The sequence below is a fragment of the Mustela erminea genome, chromosome 6 (genome assembly GCF_009829155.1).
Source record: "Mustela erminea isolate mMusErm1 chromosome 6, mMusErm1.Pri, whole genome shotgun sequence".
Taxonomy (NCBI): Eukaryota; Metazoa; Chordata; class Mammalia; order Carnivora; family Mustelidae; genus Mustela; species Mustela erminea.
This window is the reverse complement of record NC_045619.1, coordinates 7,177,837-7,204,235: the sequence shown is the minus strand read 5'-3', so window position 1 is coordinate 7,204,235 and position 26,399 is coordinate 7,177,837. Positions and strand designations below refer to the sequence as shown.

General features: G+C 52.4%; 1 protein-coding gene across 6 annotated transcripts; it reads left to right on the top strand.

The window, feature by feature from the left end:
- On the top strand, positions 1–26,399 carry TEF (TEF transcription factor, PAR bZIP family member). Of its 6 annotated transcripts, none has more exons than XM_032346156.1 (4): positions 1–272; positions 16,185–16,517; positions 21,405–21,625; positions 22,778–26,399. In XM_032346156.1, the coding sequence occupies exons 1-4, from the start codon at positions 170–172 to the stop codon at positions 22,991–22,993; spliced, it is 873 nt and encodes a 290-aa protein (XP_032202047.1). In that variant the 5' UTR covers positions 1–169; the 3' UTR covers positions 22,994–26,399. The 6 variants fall into 6 exon arrangements, with proteins under 6 accessions (XP_032202047.1, XP_032202048.1, XP_032202044.1 ...); XM_032346157.1 differs by having other exon boundaries at positions 3–272; positions 16,200–16,517; XM_032346153.1 differs by lacking the exon at positions 1–272 and adding an exon at positions 10,835–11,112.

The following is a 26,399-nucleotide window of genomic DNA, read 5'->3' as shown; positions in this document are numbered from 1 at the left end:
AGCTGGCGGGTGGCCGAGCCGGGGGTGGACGGGTGGGCCGGGGCCTCTACTGCCCATTGGCTGCCTCGGGCTCCCGCCCCGCCCGCCTCCAGAGCCTGCGGCTCCCGGGCCAGCTCCTGCCTCTCTAGCTGCTTCTGAACTCCCCCGAGCAAGCACCTCCTGCCAGGCCATGTCGAGCTGCGACCGGATTGGAGTGGCCCCTGCCATGGATATGCCTGAGGTCCTCAAGTCCCTGCTGGAGCACTCTCTGCCTTGGCCAGAGAAGAGGACAGGTAGGAGCGGGGGTGGCCTGCGTTGGCCGTCTGCCCAGGTACCCTGGAGCGGTGGCGGGGGGGGGGGGGGTAGTCACAGGCACGGTGGCAGGATGGGCATCTCCGAGCTGGGGAGGGTCCCCGGCCGGGGTCTGCCCCTGGCCCCTCCCTGGGCAGGAGCAGGGCTGGGTGCAGAAAGGGACACAGTGGGGAGCGTCCCTGCCACTCAGGGGCCGCCTCCTGGGCCTGCTAGCTTATGGGAAGCTGCGGCCAGCGCCAGCGTGTGGCCACTGACAGGTGCCGTGCTCACGTGGGGTGAGGGCAGGACCAGAGCGCCCTGCTGGGACAATGCGCTGAAGGCTGACTGTTGATTAAGTTCCCTCCCTCTGCGCGTTGGGGTGGCGGCGGACTGGCGGAGTCTGTGGATCTGGGCCCCGTCTCCGGTGTCTGGAGAAGAGCCCTTCCTCCTTCCTCCGTTCCCCTGCTTCGGCTCCCGCTCGCTGGAGGGCTGAACCCCTGGATGGGATGGAAGCTGTTATGTAACAGGACCACAGGCTCGCAGCCCCGGTTCCTAGGAGACACAGGCAAACACGGGGCCGGGGAGCCCGCGGAGGAGGCCGTGGACAGAGGGCCGGAGCCCGCCCCAGGTGTCTCCTGAGCTCTGCCCTGAGAAACAAGCCCCTGGCCAGACTTGGGGGCCGGCCGGCTCAGGGTGCTCCCTCCTGATACATCAATCTCCAAACCTCTTCTGTTCCAAGATGTCAGGGGCTCACACCCGGGTCCTCAGGGCTCAAAATCCACGTGCACCTTTAAAGGCACCCGGCTGTCCTCGGAGCCCCACGTGTCCCCTCGGGGAAGCTTTCTCGGGCTCTCCCTCATCCTGCTGTGTCTGTCTCATCACCAGAGCCTGGTTGTCCCCACAGGACTTCCTTCCAAAGGACTCTTGCCTTTCCCAAACTCTGGGGCCAGAGGACAGACACCACAGGCCCTGTCCTCTTTCTTATCCCTTGGGGAGGGAGGAGGTGCTGCCCGAGCGGGGGACAGTGGCCCCCCGAGCTCAGAGCACGGTCCCTGTGGGCTCTCTCACAGAGCTCTGGGCCCAGGCCCCTCAGACCACACCCTGTGGTTTGAAGGCTGGGACAGTCGGGCCACCCTCCAGAGGCAGGAATCCTAGAAGCAGTTCCTATGCCTTTGTAGCCTCAGGGCCCCAGCTGCTCACCAGGAGAAGCCCATCTTCTCAGGGGACCCTCAGCTTAGCCTGGCAGAGAAGCCGCAGCTGACTTCTTAGCATCTCTGAACAGCCGTGTGGGTGGGTGGAGTTAGAAATCCTTCCGAAGGCAAAAGGTTTCCTTTTTGCTCCAGACACTCAAGGAAAGTAGGGTGTCTCTGGATGGCCCGGTGCATGCACAGAGACCAGCTGCTGGCCAGTAGCTCTGCAGGGACAGCTCTCAGCTGGACAGAAAAGGGTTCTGGGGCGATTCGGGGTGCTGCTCCTTGGACCAGGATAACAAAGCTTTTGAAATGTGGCAGCAGCTTCTGGCCGCGGGCTCCCAGCTGGTCCCTGGGACTAGCCAGAAAGCCCCTGCTGCTTACTGTGGGTGGGCAAAATCGGGGTCCAACAACTGAGGGGACTCACCCAGGTTCTCAGGCAGAGCCTCTCCAAGAGCTGGCAAGTTCTGACTGAAGATCAGTTTGGCTGGTATGGCTGGGTTGGTCCAAGGGTCATGAACCAGAGCCCGATGCCACCTCTTATCACGTCCCCATGTGGCATCTTACTGAGGGGCAGAAGCATGAGGTCCCATGGGAATGACAGATGCCAGTGGGTATATAAGATGAGGGAATAAAGGTTGAAGAGCTAAAGGGGTTAGTGTACCCCACAAAGACCTCACTCCTGCCTGCTGCCCACCCACCATCACCACTTTTCAAAGCTCCCAGACTTTCCACAGCTGCTTCTTCTTCTTCTTCTTCTTTTTTTTTTTTTAAATGATTTTATCTTTAAGTAATCTCTACACCCAAGATGGGGCTCCAACTCACAACCCTGAGGTCAAGAATTGCATGTTCCTCCGACTGAGCCAGCCAGGTATCCCTCTCCGTATCTTCTATAAAAATAAATGTATCTACCTGAAAACCAATATCCCTTGGTTAAAAAAAAGATACATATACTACACAGAACTGGAATTTCCGGCAGTCATGTAGCAAGTACTTTATAAGGTCTCTCCCCCTGGGTCCCCCGACCCTGGCATCTGACCTCAATGGGAAGAAGACAAGAGAAACAGCTAGTTGCCCCCAGAAAGCAGGCCTGCCCTCAGGATTGCTCACCTTTTGCTTTGGTGTCAAAGGGGTGGTTTCTGCACAGGAGACTGAGGCCTGTTTACAAACTCCCCACTTTCTCCAGCCCAGTGACTGCCTCAGCACACGTTTGGGTCACCTGCAGAGGGTATCTTGGGTCCCGTGTGAAGGAATCTTAGAAGCAAGCCATGCAGAGTGTGCAAAATCCCAGGTGCGCTCTCACGAGCCCCTGCCCTCCCTCACACCTCTCCCTCCGGTTCTAGTTCAGAGATGCTCCCTCTCCCTCTTGCAGCCCCTGGGCCTCCCCCCAGCAGCCTGCACAGACCTCCACGACTTTCTGGTCCCCCTAATCAAGCCGACTTTCTCTAGCAGAGCTGACCAGACGGAAGCCTCCCTTGGCTTCAGGTCACGATGGCCACCTGGTTGGTGGTCCTTCACTCTGGTCACCAGTTTGACTGACTTTCCTGAGGGCAGACAAATCATGTCCGGTGAAAGAGGGTGTCTGGACCCCAAGTCCTGACTCAGTTTCCCCTCTGTCTCTGGTTCCTGATTCCTAGGATGATTCGTGTTTCCACTGCTGCCCCTTCTCCAGGGGATCCTCTTCCAAGAGGTGATTCTGTTCTGTTGTACATTTTCTCACCTTCTTCTCCAGCTTCTGGAAAGACCCTGCTTCTCTCAACCACACTGTTAGATCTTTACACCCTATCCTTCCGTCAACATGTGGGGCCTCAGCTGCTCTGAGGCTGGCCCCCAACTTTTCTGCCAGCTTTGGTCACTCAGGCCTCTTTTGCAGGGAGCCATGCAGCAGGAACCCACACCCAGAGATTGAACAAGACCCTCATTTGGAGCGGGGCGGGCAGGGTACCTGCCTCAGAGAGCTTCTGGCTAGAATCCCTTGTGAGCCACCCAGCAGGGCATCCTTGACAGGTCCCCACCCCCAACCTATACAAGGTACAAAGCCTGCCTGCTTCACGGGTGTATTGCCAGGATTTGATGACTTACCCTACGAGGAAACCCTTTGCAAACTATAAAGTCCTACACTGTTTTCCCCCATGAGAGACAAAGCCACTGGGCCTGGCATTGCGCGCCTTCCGCCAACATCCTATTTGTAATCTGACCCTCCGTTCTCTTTGCACCCTCCTTCCCGCCGATATTCTCCTTGAAAGAACTGGGTGTTGCAATCTGTGGGTACACACACACGCACACACACACACACACACACACACACGGCTGTCTCCTTGGAAACGCGTGCCAAGCCTCCCGGGGCACGGTGCCATTGTCTGCACACACACACCCCCCACCCGGTGCCCGCCAAGCTGCCCGGAGCAGGGGCTGAATAACGCTAGGGCAGAGTCAGGGGCGCGCTAGAAGGGCCTGGGCGTCCTCCCCTTGGAGGACTCAGTTAAGTCGGCCAAAAACCAGACTCCATGCAGCCTGGGCTGTCCTGAGCTTGGCCTCAGGAAAGGTCCATGTGGTTGCCTCCATTCCCAGCCTGGCGGAACCCGAGAGAAACTGAGAAAGTGTGAAGTTTGCTTTCAGGCAAAAGGAGGGCGCGGGTGGGGGTGGGGGTGTCTTCAGCGTTACCGGGCATGTTAGCTCCTTTAATCCGACTACTCCTAAATGGGGAGGAAATGCACCCAGAGGGATCAGCTGCCCTTGGGGCCAGGGTGTGCCCAGCCTCTCTTCTTGGCTCCCACGTTAGGACTCGGAGCCTTCTTTCCTATTTGTTTCCCCACCATCACCCATCCCTGAAACGCAATCAGTTCGATCAGTCCCTTCCTGTGGAGTGCGGGGAAACTGACACCTGTGTCCGAAACTGACAGGCTGCCCCTCGCCAAGGGTTATGAGCCTGACCCAAGGCTAGGCTGCCACGGGAATGAATCCTGATTCTAAGAGCCACGGTTCCTCGAGTGTGAGCGTTTTCATTACCATTTGTGAAGTGGCTTTGCAAGGGCCTTATGATTAGCCATTCCATAATGAGGAGAAGGAACGCTCAGGAAAGGGAGGGCCATACACTTACCAAGGCTTCCAACCCAGCTCTGCTCGCTGCCAGGCTCCTCCTCTCCCACCCGGATTCTCCAAGATCTCTTCAGTCATCCAGTCGCTTACTGAGTGTTTGCTACACTTGTGGCTGGGGGGGGGGGGGTGAATGACCCAGACACTGCCCCCTCGCCTGTGTTTGCCTTCCGGTGGGGAGAGACAGGCAGTCAGCAGTGAGGAGGGTCAGGGCCAGCCTCTCTGAGGGGGTGACATTGGGACAGAGGCCGGGAGAGTGAGCGACACTGAGAACTTTCAGGCTGAGGGAACGGCACCCACAAAGGCCCTTTCCTGGGTCGGGAAAGACACATATTTGAGCAATAAAAGGCACCGTGGTTGTCAAAGGTGAGCAAGGTGGAGAGAAGGAAGAGGTGAGGTTGGAGAGACCTGCAGAAAGAAGAGTGAAGCTGTCCTATCCCTGCCTGCAAGTCCCCACCCCGCCTCCGCCCCCACTATTCTTGGGGAAGCAGCAGGTGGGGAGGAATGTTCCCAGAACAACCCAAAATGCAATTAGGCAGAGTTAACTTCAACGGAGCACTTGCTAGGTGCCAAGTGCAGTTCTCGGCAGCGCGCCTGAATTGTTTGCCTTCGACATTCAGGCACAGAGAGGCTAAGTAACTTGCCCAAGGTCACACAGTTAGGGAAGTAGTCAAAGGAGGAATTAAACCTAGATGGTCTGACTCCAGAGCCCACACCCTACCACAGCACCATCAACGCAGCGTTCCCCGGAGAAACCATGGCTGTCAGTGGCTGTGGAGACGTGGCAGAGGTTGGAGGTGATGGCTTCTCTGGAAATGGCACTCGTGGGGCAGCTCTCCATCTGTAATCCGAACCCTGGGAGTGGACAAGAGGCGAGCCAAACAGGAAACTCATACTGAAGAGATGGGCAGGAGTTAGTAAAGAGCTCCACCCACCACTTCTCCCCTAGAACACACTGAGACCAAGGTACAAACCACAGCCCAGAGCTCCGCGGCCACAGGTATGCGAGCTATGGGCCAGGCTTGTGCTGGGGACTTGCCATCACGGGTGGCTCACATTTGTTATTCCAGGTTCCACTGTGAATCAACACAGTGACTGTGATCTCGTGCTAATAACGTTCCAAATGTATAGGACTTGGCTCTGAAGGATTTTGTCAACCTTCCTACCAGCCCTGCCAACAAAGCGAGCCAACAAATATTTACTGAGTTACTACCCTGAACAAAGTTTTGTGCTCTCCTGCATTGGGCGAGGCCCACAGATAACTGGGCTTTGTTGAGAGCTCGATGGAAGCCTTCTCACTGTCCTGCTCTTAACCTACACCCACCATGCTCCGTAAAGTCAGAAGATTGGAAGAGGTGCTGTCCTACTGGATGCCGACTCTGTGGCCAAATGGATCTTTGTGGGACTACCTGGCCAAAGGCTCCTGGGCTGGATTTGCAGCTCCTCTGAAATTCAAATTTAAATAATAATACTCTGAATGGCATCATGGCTTAATGAAAGGCACTTGTTCTGCATATGCTCAATTAGGTTTTTTTAGTAAGTTTTTTTTGTTTTTTGTTTTTTGCTTTTTTAAGTAGGCTCCATGCCCAGTGTGGAGCTCAATGGGGGACTTGAACTCACAACCCTGAGATCAAGACCTGAGCTGAGATCAAGTGTGACTGATGCTTAACCGAGCCACCCAGGCAACCCTCAATGACATTTTTAATTGGGGTTGGTTTGCAGGTTTCTGAAACACTAAAGAATTTAGAGCCAGTCTAGCTCTGGAAAAGGGACATTTCACATCCGTGCTCTGCTGTAGCTTTGACTCTAGAACTCAGCCTCCCAGAATAATTCTACTCCTGACCTGACACAACCTGAACGAAGGGGAAGTGCGGAGGCCCACCCACTCCGTGACATTCACTGTTCAGGCGGGCACTTGAGGCTGCTTCTCACACATTATCCTCATAACCGCTCTGTGAGGTAAGCACATCCACCTCGGTCTCTGAGAGACAAACAGGAGGCTTAGGAGAAGTCGCTTGCCCAAGGCCATGTGGCTAGTCACCAGCTGAGGGGCGACCCAACCCAGGCCTGCCCCCAAGTCCACAATTCAACCACTGCCCCCCGGAACCGTGCTTCCCTCAAAAAGCCACTACAGCGGGGTGCCTGGCTTGCTCAGTCGGTAAAGCCCACTGGCAGGAAGCCTGTTTCTCCCTCTTCCACTCGCCCTGCTTGTCTCTCTCTCTCTCCCTCTCTGTCTCTCTCAAATAAATAAATAAATCTTAAAAAAAAAAAAAAAGTCACTGCTTGAAAACCCACCACGAAAGAACACTGAGGTAACACTTCACACCTTTACAGTCTTAACCGTGTAATGACATATTCTTGGTTTTTTTTTTTTTTTTAAAGAGTTTATTTGACAGTGAGAGACATAGCCAGAGGGGGAACACAAGTGAGAGAGGGAGCAGCAAGATCCGCGCTGAGCAGGGAGCCCGATGCAGGACTCGATCCCAGGACCCCGGGATCATGACCTGAGCTGAAGGCAGCGGCTCAACAACTGAGCCCCCCAGGCACCCCTGACATGTTCTTTTTATGGAGTTCTTTTTCTTCGTAGGGCTCACACACACTATGGAAATCACCTAATTCTCACAACCTCTGTTCCTCCTCTCTGAGAAGGGGTGAGGTGAGGCTGTTGGTACCACTTTACTGATGGATAGGAAACAGGGTACACAGAAGCTATTACAGTTCTCCTGTCAGCTGGAGAAGGAAGCCTGAAGTGTAAGGGCTCTCACCCCACCTCCAGGGTGGTGCTGCTGCTGCTGCATGCTGCATGCTGCCAGCCCACAATGTAGCTAAGCCCCTAGCTTGCAAGCAAGCACGAGAAAGGACATGTTTGTAATGTTCCCGCAGTGTTTGTGACACACCATTTACCCTGTGGCTATCCAGGAGAAAAGAAAGAAAAGAAAAACCTTTCTGGGGAGTGTCAGGACATGAAAAGAGAATGGAATCAAAACTAAGTTTTTATTTTTTTTAAGATTTTATTTATTTATTTGAGAGAGAGAGCACAAGCTGGTGGAGGGGCAGAGAGATAAGGGAGAAGGAGATGCCCTGCTGAGTAGGGAGCCCCATGCAGGGCTGGATCCCAGGATCCCTGGATCATGACCTGAGCCGAAGTCAGACACTTCACTGACTGAGCCACCTAGGAGCCCCTCAAAACTGAGTTGTGGTTTTTGTTTTTTTTTTTTTTAATACGATTTTATTTATTTACTTGAGAGAGAGAGCATAAGAGGAGAGTGGTCAGCGTGAGAAGCAGACTCCCTGCTGAGCAGGGAGTCTGATATTGGACTCGATCCCAGGACTCCAGGATCATGATCTGAGCCAAAGGCAGTCGCTTAACCAACTGAGCCACCCAGGCACCCCTCAAAACTGAGTTTTAAAGTCCCCACCTGCTCGTCTTGCTTCTCAAAAGTGTCACTCGCCTGTTACGTTAGTTGCTCCAGGAAGGGTGGTAAATGGAGTTGACATTATGCCTTTTGGATAACTGTAGTTTACAAAGAAAAATGAATCTTTATTCCTTCCTACTATACCCACCCCTGTTATAAATAAATGTTATAACTTTCCACTGTTAAATGATCACAAATCCTCCTCTAATACCTTGAAAATTGTTTCCCCCTTCAATAATGTCATATTAGCCAAGAAAATAGACATTTAACTCTAATGCAACAAGTCTCACCATGGCCAAACCAGCCTTTTTTTTTTTTTTAGGTTTTTGGGTTTTGTTTCTGTTTTGAGAGAGAGAGAGAGAGAGAGAGAGGATGAGAAGGGGGAGGGTCAGAGGGAGAAGCAGACTCCCTGCCGAGCAAGGAGCCCAAAGCGGGACTCGATCCAGGGACTCCAGGATCATGACCTGAGGTGAAGACAGTCCTTCAACCAACTGAGCCACCAAGGTGTCCCTAAACCAGCCATTTTTAAAAAGGGTTCATGTCAATTTCCTCGGGGTACCCTTTGAATTTTTTTTTTTAACACTTTGAAATTTGTTTCTGAAAACTTCTAGGTCAGTGTCTCCTAAAGACACCTTTAAAAAAAAAAAAGATTTTATTTTGGGGCACCTGGGTGACTCAGTGTGTTAAAGCCTCTGCCTTCAGCTCAGGTTGTGATCCCAGGGTCCTGGGATCAAGCCCCGCATTGGGCTCTCTGCTCAGCAGGGAGCCTGTTCCCCGGGCTCTCTCTCTGCCTGCCTCTCTGCTTACTTGTGATCTGTCAAATAAATAAATAAAATCTTAAAAAAAAAAAAAAGGTTTTTTTTTAAAGATTTTATTTATTTGATGGGAAGAAAGACAGCAAGAGAGGGAATACAACCAGGGGGGAGTAGGAGAGGGAGAAGCAGGCCTCCTGCTGGGTAGGGAGTTCAACTTGGAGCTTGATCCCAGGACCCTCGGATCATGACCTGAGCTAAAGGCAGATGCTTAATGACTGAACCACCCAAGTGCCCCTTAAGATTTTAAGTAATCTCTACATCCAATGTGGTACTCGAACTCACAACTCCGAGATCAAGAGTCCCATGCTCCACCAGCTGAACCAGCCAGGTACCCCCTAAAGATATCTTTGTTTAGTCATGTACATAATTCCCACGAACAAGTCAACAGATATTCTGTGCACAATTTAGTATTTCTACTAAACAGAATCCACGTACACCACAAGCAGTGGATATGTACCCATGAGTTTTAGTAAAATTATGAAAATTACCATCTGTTGCAGGTTTACAATTGTGCAGTGCATTGGCTTATGGAAATCCCAAAGATAGACCCTGCCCTACCTCCATTTGATATACCAGGAAAGGTGGCCTGGAGATGTGAAGCAGTTGGCTGGAGGCATGAGCCAGAGGCCACGGAAGTGTAATGCACACAGCAGTAAGAACTTGAATTTGGAGTCAGATGCCATCACGTGTCCCAGCCATCTCCCAGAATCCCTTCAAACTTCTTGTTTTCCAGGCCTGCTTAGGGGCCCAACTTCTTCTTCAGTCTCTCTCTCTTTTTTTTTTTTTTTTAAAGATTTTATTTATTTGTCAGAGAGAGAGAGAGAACACAAGCACAAGCAGAGGTTAAGCAGGCTCACTGCTGAGCAAAGAGCCCAACGCGGAACTTGATCCTAGGACTCCAGGATCATGACCTGACCTGAGGACAACCACTTAACCATACTGAACCACCCAGGTGTCCAGAGCGGGCTAGGGGGTGGGGGGCAACTTCTTTTTCCTCCTCAACTCCCAGCAAAATTCTGATCGCATCAGCTGGACAGCTTTTAGGCAGGCTGTTGTCGGTCACGCACCTACACCATGCTCCAAGGACAGCACTCTGCCGCTCCCCAGCCTGACTACTGGATGGCCTGGCTCCTTGGTGAGAAACCAGATAAACAGGCCAAAGCCCCTCCCCGCCCCCACCCGGGGAGTTTAGACAGGGAGAGTAGAGTACTGGTCGGGGGCAAAGCAGAGGGTGATTTGTGCTCTAATAAGGTACAAAGTTCTGGGCGCTCTTTGGGATTAGCTTCCTCTACCGCCTCCGCCATTTGTGCACCCGCTCACATTTTACACTTTTACAGGTTTCCAGAGGCATTCCTAGGAGTATTTGTGTTTTAAGAGGACGTTCACCCACAAAGTGTGTAATCGGTACCCTGTGTAAAGGAATTTTGTTGTTTCATTTTTCCCTAGGAAAAGGAAGGGAAAGTCCTAGAGAGGAACAGAATTGCAGAGCTGTTCAGGATTTTACAGATTAGCCCAACCCCTTCATTTTATGGATGAGGAAGCAGGCGCAAGTGAAGCCACTGGACTTTCCCAAGGTCATAAGCTAGTAAGTGGGAGGAAGGAAGCTTGCACCCGGGCCCTGGCGCAGGGCTCTCCACCCGCGGGGCTCAAGAATGCTCCCTCCACGCTAGTGTTTATCTGGCTGCCACGCCCGCACCAGAAACCGGGATCCGTGGGGAACCTGACACCCCCTCCTGCCGCCCCCCCACCCGCAGCAGCGACCAAGCGAGCTCGGGCCAACCCAACGGGCAGGGCAGGTCGCCGTCTGACGCCTTGCCCTCAGCCAACCTCTGGGTCGCGGAGGAGGAGGGGTGCGCACTGGGTTTTGCGTTGCTGTCCCACGACCCTGGGCAGAGTCCCCGGAACAAAAAGGGCCGCCCCCCCTCCTCCCCGCCGCAGCTCCGCACGTGCTACGCCTCGTGCGCCGCCCCGGGCCCCGCCCCCGCCCTCCATTGGCTGCACCGCGCCTTCCTCCTCTTCTCCCTCCCCCCTTCCCACTAGACTCGGCTGTGGCTCCACGTGATCCGCGGGGGGACGGCCGCGCGGCTCGAGCGGGCGACTTGATAGGTTCCCCCGGCCGGCCTGGCCACGCCCAGCCCCGCTTCCTTTCAGGGGCGCGTCCGGGAGGTGGCGAGATTGCAATGAGAGGGAAGGGGGAACGGCTGCGGTGGTCAGGGAGGAGGGCGGGGGCTATGAAGAGGGAGGCGAAGGTGAAACCGCGGGTTGAGGGAAAGGGGCTGCTGTCGAAGAGGGCCCATGACGCTGACTCCAGCAGGCGCCAATCAGGTGACACAGGGGCGGACGGGGCGGGGTCTCCGGCGTTTCTCCTCACCTGGCCCCGCACGTGCCGCGCTAACCCCCAGCGGCCTAACCAATCACGGCCCGGAAGGCTGCGCCTGCCCTCCTTACAGGGCGGACCAATCCGAAGCCGCGATCCGGGGAAGCTGGCCTGGCCTCATGAATAATTAATATGCCAGAGCCTGTCCGCAGGCGGGGTAGGGATGGAGGGAGGTGGGGGTGCCGCTGGGCGCCTGCGCAGTAGCTGCCCGTGTCGGCAGCTGCTGCGGGTCGCACGGCTCTGGCCCATCTCGGGGGGCGGGCGGGGGAGGCGAGGCGCGCGAGCAGAGCGCGGGGCACGATGTCGGACGCGGGCGGCGGAAAGAAGCCGCCTGTGGAGCCGCAGGCGGGGCCGGGCCCGGGACCGGGGCGCGCAGCTGGGGAGAGGGGCCTGCCGGGTTCCTTCCCCCTGGTCCTGAAGAAGCTGATGGAGAACCCCCCGCGGGAGGCGCGCCTCGGTGAGGGGAGGGGGTCCGCGCGCGCCTGGGGGCGGGGTTTCTGCAGGGGCGGGGCCTTGCGAGGGCGGGGCCGGGGAGGTCGGAGGTCAGGGTGTAGTTGTCCTGCGGAGGGGCCTGGAGGGCGAGGCGAGGGAGTGGGAAGAGAAGGTCGGGCCGACTGGAGAGAGGCTAGGTCAGATGGGGGTTGGCGGGCAAGGGGCAGGAGGGAGGAGGTGGGGTGGGGTCGCACTGAGGAGGTTCATTCGGGCAGCCTCCCAGCGCGCGCGACGTGGGTAAGGGTTACTGAGGAGGCCGGTGGGGGTCGAGGCTCCCCCTTAAAGGATGCTCCAGGGCGCCTTCTCTGGGGATGCCGGCATCAGAATCACTTGGGGTGCTAGTTTAAAATGCTGGTTCCTGGGCCCCACCCTTCGCCCCCGAATCTGCGGCTGCTGGCACAGGTATCTGCATTTGAAGGAGCACCCCACTTCTGTGATTCCAGAGTCCCCTAAAGTTTGAGGAGCGCTGATATATGGTGGCGGATTGTCTTTGTATGTGGACTTCCTGCACCTGGGAGGAGGACCTCCCTTCATCCCTGCGTGTGCGTATCCCCAGCTACTGGGTGCACACAGGAGATTTGCTCTGCTGCTGAGGTGGGGGAGGGGTGTCAGGAGAAGGGATGTGAGGCGCCTTCCCAGGGAGAGGTTGGGGCGAGGCAGGTAGAGGGAGGAGGGTCAGAATGAGGCCACTGTGGCACCTTCACCCGCTTGTTTGGGGCTGACCCTAGACTTTGGGGCCACTGTAGCAGAGCTGGGCTGCTGCTTGTTTCCTAGGCCACAGAGGTCCCTGGAGCCTGTGTGGAAAGCAGGTTTGGCTCTGTTTTTTTGGACTGAGGACGGGAGGTTCGGGGCACAGGAGGAGTGCCACCTATTGTGAGGGTTTAGGTGCACGGAGGTATGCTTTCCATCTGAGATCTTTGAATTTCTAAGAGCCATCAGTGTAGTTCAGGATTTGGGAAGGAGTAAGCCGTCTGTGAATTGCCTGTTTTGAGGAATTACTTTTCTTTTTAAAAATGCTGTTTCTCTTCGTTTCCGGGATGCATTCTGAGGTTGCCATCTCTGGGGCTGCCACTGTTGAGTTATAAATAGCTTACGCACATCAGGTAAGGCCAGGCTCTCCCCTCTTGCTTTGGAACCTCATGTCCACAGACCCTTTTCTTTGTTTTTGAAGGCAATGCTTTGTTCCAGATGTGGGAATGAGACAAGCCACTGAGACAGGTGTACACATCTCTCAGGTTCTTATTCAAGATTACCAAGCAGCAACCATTGGAAACAGTAATTCTACCTTACATTTGCATAATGCTTACAAAGCACTTAGATAATAATCTATTTAGTCTTTCGTAGTGATCCTGTAAGATATTATCCCCACTTCCCAGATGAGGAAAGCTGAGGCTCAGAAGGTGAGGATGCTTCCTCAAGGTCACCTAGCTAGGCCTTACAGCTTTCCGCCGGTCTGGTGCTTTTTACCATATCACTGGCATCCACTGATATCCATCCCTATGACCTCTGTGATGGACCTAGTCCTTTACCATCTCCTATAATTAAAACTCTGATTATAATTTATAAAAAATTAGGAAAACACTGATTTAAAATGTTCTTGGGTTGTGTGACTGGCTCAGTCAACAGAACATGCAACTCTTGATCTTGGGATCTTGAGTTCAAGCCCGACGTCGGGCGTAGAGCTTACTTAAAAATAAATTTAGGGGTGCCTGGGTGGTGCAGTCGGTTAAGCATGTGACTTTTGGTTTCAGCTGAGGTCGTGATCTCAGGGTCCTGCAGTCGAGCCTGGTGTCAGGCCCCGCACGCAGGGTGCTGTCTGCTTGAGATTCTCTCTCCCTCCACCTCTGCCCCTCCTGCTGGTGCTCTCTTTCTCTCTCTAAAATAAATAAATCTTGGGGTGCCTTGGTGCCTTAGTTGTTGAGCATCTGTCTTTGGCTCTGGTCATGATCCCAAAGTCCTGGGATCAAGCCCTGCATTGGGCTCCATGCTCGGTGTAAAGCATGCTTCTCCCTCTCCCACTCCCCCTGCTTGTGTTCCCTCTCTTGCTGTCTCTCTCTCTGTCAAATAAATAAATAAAATCTGTAAAACAAATCTTTAAAAATAAATTTTTAGGGGCGCCTGGGTGGCTCAGTGGGTTAAGCCGCTGCCTTTGGCTCAGGTCATGATCTCGGGGTCCTGGGATCGAGTCCCGCATCGGGCTCTCTGCTCGGTAGGGAGCCTGCTTCCCTCTCTCTCTCTGCCTGCCTCTCTATTTACCTGTGATCTCTCTCTGTCAAATAAATAAATAAAATCTTTAAAAAATAATAATAAATAAAAAATAAAAATAAATTTTTAAAATAAAATAAGAGAATAAAAATTTTAAAAATGTATTTGTTTAATTGCTTACGCCAGATAAAACCTGGAACTTATTGTTACTTGTCCTTCAGTATGGTCGTTTATCTGTTCTTCCCTTTTCCTGCCTCTTTTGATCCCCATGATGCCACCGACATGGGTCACAGTCGTTTCTGAATAGAATGTAGGGTCAGTATCTCAGAGGAGAACAAGGAGGATATCTGCCCACCCAGCCCTCCAAAGCTTGGCTTTCTTAATTCCCATTTGGTTTTAAACCAAAGCTTGGTACAGAAGGCAGTTGCAACAATTCAGGTTAGAAGCCATGACCAAATTCTGTTTGTCAAAACCTCCACCTTTTTAACACACTGGGTGTGTCCATTTTTATTGGACCAACAGGCTGATTTTTGGCTGACTGTGGTCTAGGAGTCCATGCATGACTGGTTTATTTCCAACATAATCATATTTGATTTCTCTTTTTCACTTTAGAATCCAGAGTTCAAAGTTGTCTCCCTCAATTTGAAAGCCCATTATGAACTTGTCATGATTTTATCTCTTGATTCCCTGATTAGCCTCCCTGTCACTTTGATTTCCTTCTAACCGGGTTACATTTCTTTCATCTCTTTTTCTTAATTTGCCCTTTTTTACATACCTCTGTACATAGCTTTTGGGCTGAGAGAATTAGGTATATACCAGTCCCCACTAATTGATTAGTTTTGCTATGAATGGGAACAAGCTTGCTTGCTTGCTTGCTTTTTTTTTTTTTTTTTTTTTTTTTTTTTTTTTTTTTTTTTGGAATAAGCTTTTCTTCTTCGGTTCCACTCCTTCCTTCTTCCCAGAAAACCTGCCTTTAGTCTTCTCTGCTTATTCAGGGATAGCAGTCTCTTGAAATGGTTGCTCTGAAAAAGGTCCTGAAAAGACAGCTCCAAGCCCTCTCTATCCAGTAAACCTAAAGGGAGTCAGTTTGCAAACCCAGCATTTTTCATTCAGTATGCATGTTTTCCCTCAGCTTGCTTCTGCAGTGGTCCTTGAGATGTAGAAATTAATCAGATATAGTCCCTGCCCTCAACAAGCTCACAGGAATAGCGAATGCCTGCTGTGTGCCTGGAACCGTACAAGACACTTTCACATGTTGTCTCTAGAGGCACACCTGGCTGGCTGAGTCGATGGAACATGCGAATCTTGATCTCAGGGTCATTAAGTTCGAACCCCACATTAGGTGTAGAGATGACTTAAAAATAAAAATCTTAAGGGGCGCCTGGGTGGCTCAGTGGGTTAAAGCCTCTGCCTTCGGCTCAGGTCATAATCCCAGGGTCCTGGGATCCAGCCTTGAATCGGCTCTGCCTCTCTCCCTACTCGTGCTGTCAAATAAATAAATAAAATCTTAAAAAATAATAATAATAACTAAATAAAAATCTTTTTAAAAAATGTTATCTCGGGGCGCCTGGGTGGCTCAGTGGGTTGGGCCGCTGCCTTCGGCTCGGGTCATGATCTCGGGGTCCTGGGATTGAGTCCCGTATCGGGCTTTCTGCTCAGCGGGGAGCCTGCTTCCTCCTCTCTCTCTCTCTCTGCCTGCCTCTCTGCCTACTTGTGATCTCTGTCAAATAAATAAATAAAATCTTAAAAAAAAAAAATGTTATCTCTAGTCTTCACCAAAGAGGCTACTTTATCCTTATCTATGGCGGAGGACACTGAGTCTGGGAGAGGTGAAGTAACATGGCTAAAATCACACACCAAAGCAAGTGGGTGGCAAAGCTGGGGTTCAAGCCCAAGGCTGGGTTACTGTGGAGAAGCTTGGCTGGAGGGAACAGGACAGAACACCGAAGTTCTTGGTCTGAAGAATCCTAAAATATCCTTTCCTAAAATAATACTGAGATATCAGAAACTCCATTTCCTCCCTGAAGCCTCTCTCCTGTAGATGCCCATGCCAAAGCCTATTTTGAACTAATCCTGGGACCACATTAGACCCCAGAACTTGTGGGGAACATTCTGGGAAGGCCAGACCTGGGCAAGGCCATGCAGCCATGTCTGAAGGAGACCTGTGGGCCTCGGTCAAACAGCAGGTTATCACTGGAGAGCAGAGCGAGCTCTCGAAATTGCTGGTCTGGATTGGGGCTCAGATGGAGAGGAGTCAGCCCCGAGAGGCCCACAGCTCACCTCCTGAGATTGAATGACCCTCTTATGTGATGTCTCATCACAGATTTTGTGTCTGCAGATAAAGAAAAGGGGAAGGAAAAGCTGGAGGAAGACGAGGCTGCGGCAGCCAGCACCATGGCCGTCTCAGCCTCCCTCATGCCGCCCATTTGGGACAAGACCATCCCTTACGACGGCGAGTCTTTCCACCTGGAGTACATGGACCTGGATGAGTTCCTGCTGGAGAACGGCATCCCCGCCAGCCCCACCCATCTGGCCCAGAACCTGCTGCTGCCTGTGGCCGAGCTGGAAGGGAAGGAGTCGGCCAGCTCTTCCACGGCTTCCCCGCCGTCCTCCTCCGCGGCCGTCTTCCAGCCCTCGGAAACCGCGTCCAGCACAGGTGGGTGCCTGGCCGCCCGGCCCGTGCGGAGAAGCCCACTTCCCGCCGAGGGCCACTGAGTGCGCACACCCAGTGAGGCCTTGCTCTCAGAGGAGGTCCTGGTGGGCCTGGAGCGTGGAGGGAGCCTCTGCACCCCACCCTGGAGCACAGTCCCTGAGGCTGGAGACGAAAAGAGCAGCCGCAGCACAGTCGGCGCCTTGCTGTGGGCAAGGTGACTGGGCCGGTGGAGTGAGCCCTTGAAGTCTGAGGCTTTACAGGATGGAGATGCCATGCTGCTCTTCCTCAGCTCTGCTCTTTCCCTGCACATGCGCTCTGCCAAAGCTTACTGGCAAGCTCAGGCAGTAGTCATAGTAATAATAATAGTAGTAGTAGTAGTAGTTGTAGTACCATTTATTTAGTTAAATAAATAATAAATAAACCATTTATTTATTTAGTTAACATTCAATAAGTGTTAGTAGCTAACATTTATTTAGCACTTACTCCATGGCAGGCATTAACACATAATCTTCACAAGACCCTTACGAGGTTGATACTCTAATACCTGTTTTGCAGGTGAGGAAACTAGAAGTAACTTGCCCAGGGTCACATAGCTGGTAGGTGGTAAAAGCAGCCAGGGTTCCTGATCCCATAGCCAGCTACTGCTTAGGCACTGCCGTGCTACCAGGACAGACATGATCTCTGGGACTCTTGATTCGCTCGTTTCTCTTTTGTACTTCTTGTAAAGGGGTGCATGGTGGGTGGGTTTTCATGCCTCCTAGGCATGAACCCTTCAGAGGAGGCATGGCCGCTGTCTCTGGGGGCCCTACAAAGTTTTTTGCAGGCTCAGTTATAGGCACACACAGGCTGATGGCTCCCAAGAAGGATCCCAGGAGCTGGTGTTGGAACCCAAGGGCCCCACCCCCAAGGAATTCTCATGCTCTAGTGTTATTTATTACTTAACTTTTTATTATGGAAGCACTTCAAATACAAAAGTAAGAGACTACTGTATGAGCCCTCATGTAACCATCACTCAACCTTTCCTAATTCTTAACTCATAATCAGTCTTGTATTCCATAACCTCTCCCAGTCTCTCACCTCATTATTTAATATCAAATCCTAGGGGCTCCTGGTGGGCTCAGTCAGTTAAGCGACTGCCTTTGGCTCCAGTCATGATCTCGGTGTTCTGGGATAGAGCCCTGAATTGGGCTCCCTGCTCAGTGGGAAGCCTGCTTCTCCCTCTCCCTCTGCCCTTCCCTGCCTCCTACTCGTGTGCACTTGTTCTCGCTCTTTCTTAAATAAATAAATAAAAGCTTTGGGGCGCCTGGGTAGCACAGATGGTTAAGTGTCTGCCTTTGGCTCGGGTCATGATCCCAGGGTTCTGGGATTGAATCCCACATTGGGCTCTCTGCTCTGCAGAGAGCCTGCTTCTCCCTCTCCCTCTGCTACTCCCCCTGCCTATGCTTTCTCAGTCTCTGTCAAATAAATAAGTAAAATCTTAAAAAAAAAAAAAAGTAAATAAATAAAATCTTTAAGAAATAAATAAAATAGAATCCTAGATATTATGTAATTTCATCTGTACATATTTCAATATGTCTGTAAAACGTAAGGGTTCTTTTAAAAAGCATAACGAAACTACCAGTTTTACATAAGAAATTGACAATATAGCCATAAGCTTTCAAATTTCCAAAAGTTGTTTCAGAAATGTTACTGTTTAGAGGGGTGCCTGGGTGGCTCAGTCAGTTAAGTGTCTGCCTCTTGATTCTAGCACAGGGCATGATCTCAGAGTTATGAGATCAAGCGCCATATTGGCCTCTGTGCTCACTGGGGAGTCTGCTTGAGATTCTCCCTCTGCCCCCCATGTGTGCACACCTTCTCTCTCTCTCTCTCAAATAAATATATCTGTAAAAAAAAAAAAAAAAAAAAAAAGTTACTGTTTTACAGTTTGTTTGAATCAGGATCCAGACAAGACACACAGATCTCATTTAGTTATGTCTCTTAAATCTTTTGTAATCTTTGGGATCCCCTCTCCTTTTTTTCTTTGCAATTCATTTGTTGAAGACACTGAGTTATTGGTCCTGTAGAGTTTTGCGCATGCTGGGTTTTTCTGTCCATATCCCTGTAGTGCCATTTCACATGTTCCTCTGCCCCTTGGTTTTTTTCCTGTTTTTTTCCTGTAAACTGAGTAGATCTAAAGACTTCAGCTGATTCCAGCTGAATTCTTGTTGGAGGGCCGCTCATTTCTGTGCTCATCAGCTTGTCCCGGGAGGCCGGTCCATGTGTGGGTAGGGGGCAGAGCTGGAAATGAATCCTCATTTTATGCCTTAGGCAGTTTGCCTAAGGTGGTGTTTGCCTCTGATACATTGTTGTTGTTGTTTTAAGATTTATATATTTATTTTAGAGAGAGAGTTGGGAGGGGGCCGGACAGAGGGAGAGGGAAGGAGAGAATCTCAAGCAGACTCTGAGCTGAACACGGAGCCCGAGATTCCAGGACCCTGAGATCATGACCTGAGCCAAAACCAAGAGTCAGAAGTTCAACCAACTGAGTCACCCAGGTGACCTGATTTTGTTTCTAAGTAAGCCTTCTTAATGAAACTTTTGGCATACAAAAGTACCCATTTCACAGCCCAGCGAATCTTCACAGAGTGAATCCACCTGTGTAACTACCACACAAATCAGAATATAGAACTCTGTTGGTGTCCCAGAAATGCTCTGTGACCCCCAATGTAGTCATGACTATCCAGAGGTAATCACTCCTTATCTCCATCACCAAAGGTGCGCGGAATTGTATATTAATTGCATATGTGTATATATTATATATTATGTTTGTTTTGTCTATTATAATTATGTTCGCAGTCTGATATTTATAGGTACCTATAGCTAGCATTATAACACACATATAAATTATATATTTATAAAAAATACTTACGGAGTACTCTGTGGCAGAAGAAAACAACAATACAGGTAAAGTAAGTTTTATACTGAAGGACTGAACACATGGTGGAAACGAAAGGAGAGTTCCCGCCCCGTCTAGCTGCTTTTCCTCAAATATGTGAGGAAATTTATTTCATACCTATAGCAGTTTGTTCATTTCACTCGCTTGAAAGACTCCATCTGATCATACCATGTTTCTCCATTCTGTGGCTCATGGGCGTTTGAGGCATTTCCAGTTTTAGGTTATGCACAGCCCTGCCGTGGTCATTTACACATGTGTCCTTTGGTAAATACATCTGTGCACTTCCGTGGGGCTGGGTCATCAGACACATAGATGTTCAGCCTTTGTAGGTTCCGCCGCACAACTTACAAAGTGGCTGCTCATCCCAGCAGGGTGTGGGAGTCCCGCTTGTCGGGCTCTGGCCCCCTGGCTGTTCGGCTTGTGGGTGTAGGATTTGGCAGCTGCGGCCTTCCCATCCTTACCATGGGGTCCCTGGTCATTCGCTCTCCTTATGTCAAGCCCTTTTTGTAATTAACCCTGTCTAAGAGGAGCCACTGAGTTTATGCACACAAGCCAGTGAAACATCAGGTCACCTGTGTGCTCAGAACCCTCCAGCGGCTTCTCCCATCTCGGGCTAAAAGAGTCACTGGCACTGTTGACATTTGGACCAGATAATTTTTTTTTGCTGGGGTGGGGGGGAGGAGCGGAGCTGTGCATTAGAGGATGTTTAGCAGCATTCCTGGCTTCTACCCACGAGATGCCAGCGGACTCCCCCCCACCCCCGCCACCATGTGGTCACGCGTCTCTGGCAGGACAGAATCATCCCCTATTGAAAACCACTGCTTTCTGGGGATTAAAAGGTCTGCGTTTTGTGTTCTGGACCTGTCCTGTTACCCTTTCCTCCCATCCTTCCTCTTCAGCTACCGTGGCTGCCTCTTGGTTTCTTGAATACCGCCGCCTGCCTATGCACATCCCAGTGCATCTGACGTTCACTCCTGCTGAAATGTTCTCCCGAACAACCACATGGCGTCCAGCACTCTTACAGATATTTTTAATTTATCTTGTGTAATGTCAGCCTTCCCCCGCTAGAATAACATTCCACGAAGGCAAGGATTTGTACTTGTTTTGTGCACTGATTTGTCTTTGCAAGGACAGTTCTTGGCATATGATAGATCGTTAACAAATATCTGTCGACCAGATATTTTGTGTACTTCCACCGGTAGCATGGGATGAGCAGGCCAAAGGTATGTTTTGTTGTTTTTTTGTGACTTATCTCTAGTAACGCACAACCTTTGAATTCTGAAAGTGCCTTTTATCCAAGGTCCACAACAGAGTGGCAGCTGGAAAGGGTGAGGAAGAAGGAGGATTCAGAGTCAGCCAGACCCGGACTCAAACTGTCGCTCGGTCACTCACCGTCTGTGTGATGCTGGGACGACCAGGTTGTGTCTCTGAGCCTCAGTTTTGTTATCGATAACAGAGGGTTCACACCTGTCTGCCTTTCAGAGTTTTTCTAAGGCTGAATGAGCACTTTGACTGATAACATCTCTAGGGATTCAAAAATGGAAGCTATTTCCTTGTTCAGCCTGTGTCCCTAGCCCGTAATAGTTCACAGAGAAATTCAGCTGTTTCTCATTATTTGAGAACTTGAAACCACAGGAAGTTAAGGGGGTATAATGACTTAATGTTTTGCTTAACATTTCTGGGGGGAAGAAAACAATCGGAAAATCCTGTCTTTTTCGAGGGCCTCTGTTTCCTTTTGAGCATTTTGTTCCTACAGGAAAGAATTCTTTCCATATTTGTGTTCTTGGGTTGAATCACTTATGCCAGCTTGGGGGCTGATGCTGTGGTGGTTTTTCTTCCCTGCGTGTGACAGTGGCTGGGGCAACCTTGAGATTCAAGCAGGTATCTAGGTGTGGGGCATGAGCCTTTGCTGTCCAGTGGACTATTTGGGGACCACCTGCCTCTGTGTCTTTCAGAATCCTCCCTGGAAAAGGAGAGGGAGACACCCAGTCCCATTGACCCCAACTGTGTGGAGGTGGATGTGAACTTCAATCCTGACCCTGCTGACCTGGTCCTCTCCAGTGTCCCCGGTGGGGAGCTCTTCAACCCTCGGAAGCACAAGTTTGCAGAGGAGGATCTGAAGCCCCAGCCCATGATCAAAAAGGCCAAGAAGGTCTTTGTCCCCGATGAGCAGAAGGTAAGCTGATGGCTGAGCTGAGCAGCTGTGCTGCCTCCCATTTGATTTTATGCAGAGGACCCTCTCTCCTTGTGGACACCATTTAGAAAGGCATGAGTTCAGAGCACAGAGCCGTATCCTGCAGCAGTTGGTAGAAAGAAAGGGAGTCAGGTAACATTTGGCCCCAGTACGACTCCCTGTAGCTTCTGTCTTTTCTTACTGGCCGCCACCATGGTGATGTTCCCACTTCCCTGGCTTTGGCCCAGCCTTCGGGCAGGAGCTCACTAGGCCACAGGAACTGGGGTTGAACAAGCCTTTGCTTTGAAGGACAAAAGATGGTTGTATGTTGCCATCCCCAGGGAGGAGCAAGCAGCTTTTAAGCTGATGCTTTTGTAGGAACTCGGAGAGTGGGAGGGAGAGGAGGATTTTGTAGTCTTTCCATCCTTTCTTACGGAAAACTCCAAGGAACCTATTTCCTCCAAGCTTTGGAATCAGGCAGACCTGGGTTCAAACTCCACCTTGCCACCTAGACCTCGCCAGGCCTCAGATGCCTCATCTGTGGGGCGGAAATAACCATACCCGCCTCTCAGGAGGTTTCTGAGGCTTCAGTGACAGTGACAGCAAAGACGGTGGACATTTGTGTGGTCCTTATCGTACGCCGGGCACTGTCATAAGCCCCTTGTACACGGGAACTCGTCTACTCCCGGACACCTCTGTGTCACAGTCGCTGTTATTGTCTCGCATCATAAAGATGAGGGACAGGCGACAGTAAGAGGCTAAGGGGCTCCCACGGTTCCCGTGTGGAAGGAGATTTAAACTCCGGGAACTGGACACAGGGCATAGGCCCTTAGTCCTGGCCGGAATGCTGAGGTGAGGCAGGGTGTGGACGGTGCTTTATCCTGAGGCAGCCCAGAGCTGGTGAGCAGCGAGTCCCCTCTCCTCCCCTGCATATCCCACCCGGCGACCTTGCTGCTTGTTCCACCTCCCCGGGGAAAGGGGGGGCCCCTCGGTGTCCTTGGCACTTGCAGCTCCTTCCCTGGGGTCCAAGCTTTTGGCTGGCGGCACCAGGTGAGTTTCAAGAGGAATCTGGGGCGCAGGGTGCTGGCCGGAGGGGAAATGTTGGGTTTCCTCGTGGGGCGAGAGGAGACACCCACGGGGGACACTTGCCCACAGGACGAGAAGTACTGGACGAGACGCAAGAAGAACAACGTGGCGGCCAAACGGTCCCGGGATGCCCGGCGCCTGAAGGAGAACCAGATCACCATCCGGGCCGCCTTCCTGGAGAAGGAGAACACGGCGCTGCGGACGGAGGTGGCTGAGCTGCGCAAGGAGGTGGGCAAGTGCAAGACCATCGTGTCCAAGTATGAGACCAAGTACGGGCCCTTGTAACCCGTGCCCCCGCCGGGCAGCACCGCCTGCACCTCAGACCTCTGCCTGGGGGCTCCCTGACACCCCACACACGCGTGGAGACTTATGACTCGTCATGGTCGAATGGTGGCACACCTGCTCCAGGAGCGTTCACGTTCAAGCTTCATTATCACATGGCCAGCGCACGTGGCGACTTCTCTGGGGGGCCAGCCTCCTCCCCCGTGGGGGTGCGAGAGAATCTACGTAGACGGGTGAATCAGCCTTAGTTTCTGTTCTCGGATGTCCCAGTTGAATCGGGAGGGCACCTCTGGGGTACAGATCTCTTTTCACAGGGGGCTCAGGCTTCCCTGACTCTCCCTCGGTCTCCGGCCTGGGCCATTGAGCCTGTCTCCACGGAATGAGTCGTGATCCTTGTCGCCCGACGTCTTCTCAGGTAGCGGGGCGCATTTCGGGTGGGGCTTATCTGTCACCCACCTCCCCCTCCCCAGAAAGTCTTTGAGAGGCACATCCGTTCCCATCTCTTTCGGAGGTAGAAAGACAAAGCAGCTCCTCCATAGTGGCCCCCGCGGGCCAGGCCACAGGAGCAGCGTCTCTGCACGGCCTGGGGTGGGGTGTGGGTCTGGGGCCTGCCGCAGAAGCGCACCCAGCCGTTCTTAGCTCCCACACCCCTTTTCTTCTAAGGCCTGCAAGCCAGGGAGGAGGCCCTGGTGAGGGGCCCTCCCTGTTTGATCTGCTTTGGAGGAGGGCCTCCCAGGGTGGCTGGCCTCCCGAGTCTCGCCCACAGTGCAGAGGGAGGCCTTTTCATCTCCTCTTATCCAGGCCACTCGTGGAGGCCACCTGAAACTTTTTTGTCCCACCACACTGGGCCTTGGAACCTGCTGTTTCTTTTCACCTAGTGACCATGCTCAGATCTTGGATTTAAAAGGAACCCCCCACCCCTTGCCTAGGAAGCTTAACTTCCTGGAGCCAGGATGCCCCTTCGCATGGTGTTTAGAAAACCGGCCTCCACGGCCCCGTACACTGTGGCCGGAGAGCTGGGGCATGTTTCCCAAGAAGTTCCCTTTTTTTCTTGCTCTGCTCTCCAGTGTGGGCCAGGCCAGAGTCGTCCACTTTCCCTAAAAACAGAAGGAGGGCTTCCCAGTTCTTGTTCTGGGATCTCTTCCCCCACGCGAGCTGCCCGGAGTGTCCGCCCGCAGGACCCGGTGAGGGATCACAGGAGTCACAGCTTAGCTCTTGGGCCATTTGGTGGGGCTAGGGGCCCCTGAGTTTGTGTCCTAGGAGACACCGGCCGCCCACATGAGCTGGCTGCCGTGTGGAGGGGAGAGGTCCTTGCAGCTGTGGCCCCACTACCTCACAGCTGCTCCTTTCTCTCGTTTGTGTCCGTGGACTCAGTCATCCTTCGGCTGTACCTGGAAGATTCGCTGAGGAAAGCTGTGGAACCCTCTGCTCACTGTGGTCAGCTGGGGCACCTGGAGATGGGTGTATTTATTTGCTCAGGGCAGGTAGCCTGTGGTAAAGAGGGTCAGAGGCGACAGGCGCACTTTGTCATGCTTACCACTGGCTTTATGTAAAGTGGTGGCTCTGAGTCCTGGGCCCTGACCCTGAAAGACTTTTCCTAACAGATGTTAAGACGGGGGGGAACCATGCACTGGTCATGGGCCACACCCCAGGGGAATGCCACGGCCCTCCAGGGACCTGCACACCTGCCCTTCCGGGTACTTGACAAGGGTCCCTGAGGCCAAGGGAGGCCACCCCCCTCCCTCCCAATTTTGACTTTGTGGTTCTATAAAAACCGTGTTCACTCTTACTCTATTGTAACCACAACAGGGCCGTCGCATCCGGCATGTCCGTGTCCTGCCCCGGGCAGCTTGCCCGCCCGGGCACTCTCTGTCTGGTCTGGCTACCCACCAGTAGGGCAGTTCTCATTTTGTAATTGGTAGAAGAGCCTCCAGCTTAAATGCTCTTCATTTTCTTTGGCCAGAAAGTATACGGTTTGTGTTGTGTTGTGTTTTGTTTTAAGGGTGGACATTTAATCTCTGGTTGGTGTCCATGTCCCCCCACCCCCCGCCAGTGGGTGGAATGATGGCCTGATGTCTCCCCTCTCCGTCTCACCTTCTGCCTGCTCAGTGCCCCCCCTTTTCCTCCCCGCCAAGCAGTGGGTGTCTGGATCCTTCCCAAAGTGCTCACTTGGAAAGAGTGGGGCTGCTGGCCTCCTTCAGAAGAGCTCCTTGGAGTCAGGAGCCTGACAGGGACAGGGAGAAGGGTCCACGGAAGGTTGACATCTGGGGGAAGAGGAGCGTTCAGGTAAAGCGAGTCTCCTTCCCAGGCCTAAGAGACGGGTGCTTGGAGCAGGAGAGGGCTGCTGCCTGCTCAGTATCCGTCCGGAGTTGGGAGTCTCCTTGACTCCCTCCTTGGGGCTGACAGCCAAAGAGTGTGGCTCCTGTGCTCAGATCTGTGACATCTCTAAGGAGCACGGGAGGCCAGGGGAGCCGGTGTGAACGGCTTCGGCTTCCCTTCGGTTCATGATCGCTTGGGAAGCGCTCGCCTCCCTGAGCTCCCTGTCTTCAGCTTTGTGGCAGCCTCGTTGCAACCTCAGAACAGACAAATCATGAGTGAGCTAGAATGTTGAAAGAATATACATATAATAAATGTATATCTAGATATAGAAATATATATATATATATATTTAGAGAGAGCTTTCATGATGGCTAGCACCTTGTGGAGGACCTGGGTAACTCTTACCCTTGGCCAAAGGAAGGGGTTTGCCTGTCCGGGTCCTGAGGTTGGGGAGGGCACTGGGCAGTGACCGTTGACTCTGGGTAAGCACCGCCCTGCTAAGGGGGGCTGCTGGGGCCCTGGGCAGGCAGCTCATACCGTCCTCCAGCCTGAGGCGGGGTGGCAGGCCTGGGAACCAGCAGAGGAGGGCCCCGTTGTGCCGGGCAGCTCTCCATCCACGGCCCTGGGAGCTCGGCTCCCTGTAACTCAAGGGGCCAGGAACCCCTGGTTTTCGTGGGAAAGCCCCACCCCAGAGCTCCTTTAACATCTGTTAATTAAGTGCAATAAATTTTTCTAGAAAATGGCAAAGATGACTTCCAGGTGGATATTGCTATCTTACGGTGTTGGGCATGCCAGAACACCACTTGGTTTTATTTTTCTAAGTGCACATGGTAGAGTGTGTGGGGCTCTGCGTCCTCCCCTGGGAGCTGGCATTCCAGCGGGCCCCTCTCGCCTGTACCCTTGCTGGGGGAAGGAGGCAAGGAGAAACCCCTTCTTCCCAGCCAGAGAGGGCAGAAGCAGACTGTAGCCCATTGGCCTTATGTGCGTGTGTGCGTGCGAATGTGTCGCTGCTGGTGGGCTGGAGTGATGTGGCAGGGAGGGAAGCCGGGAATGTGTCCTTTTCAAAACAAAATTAAATATTTTGAGATGA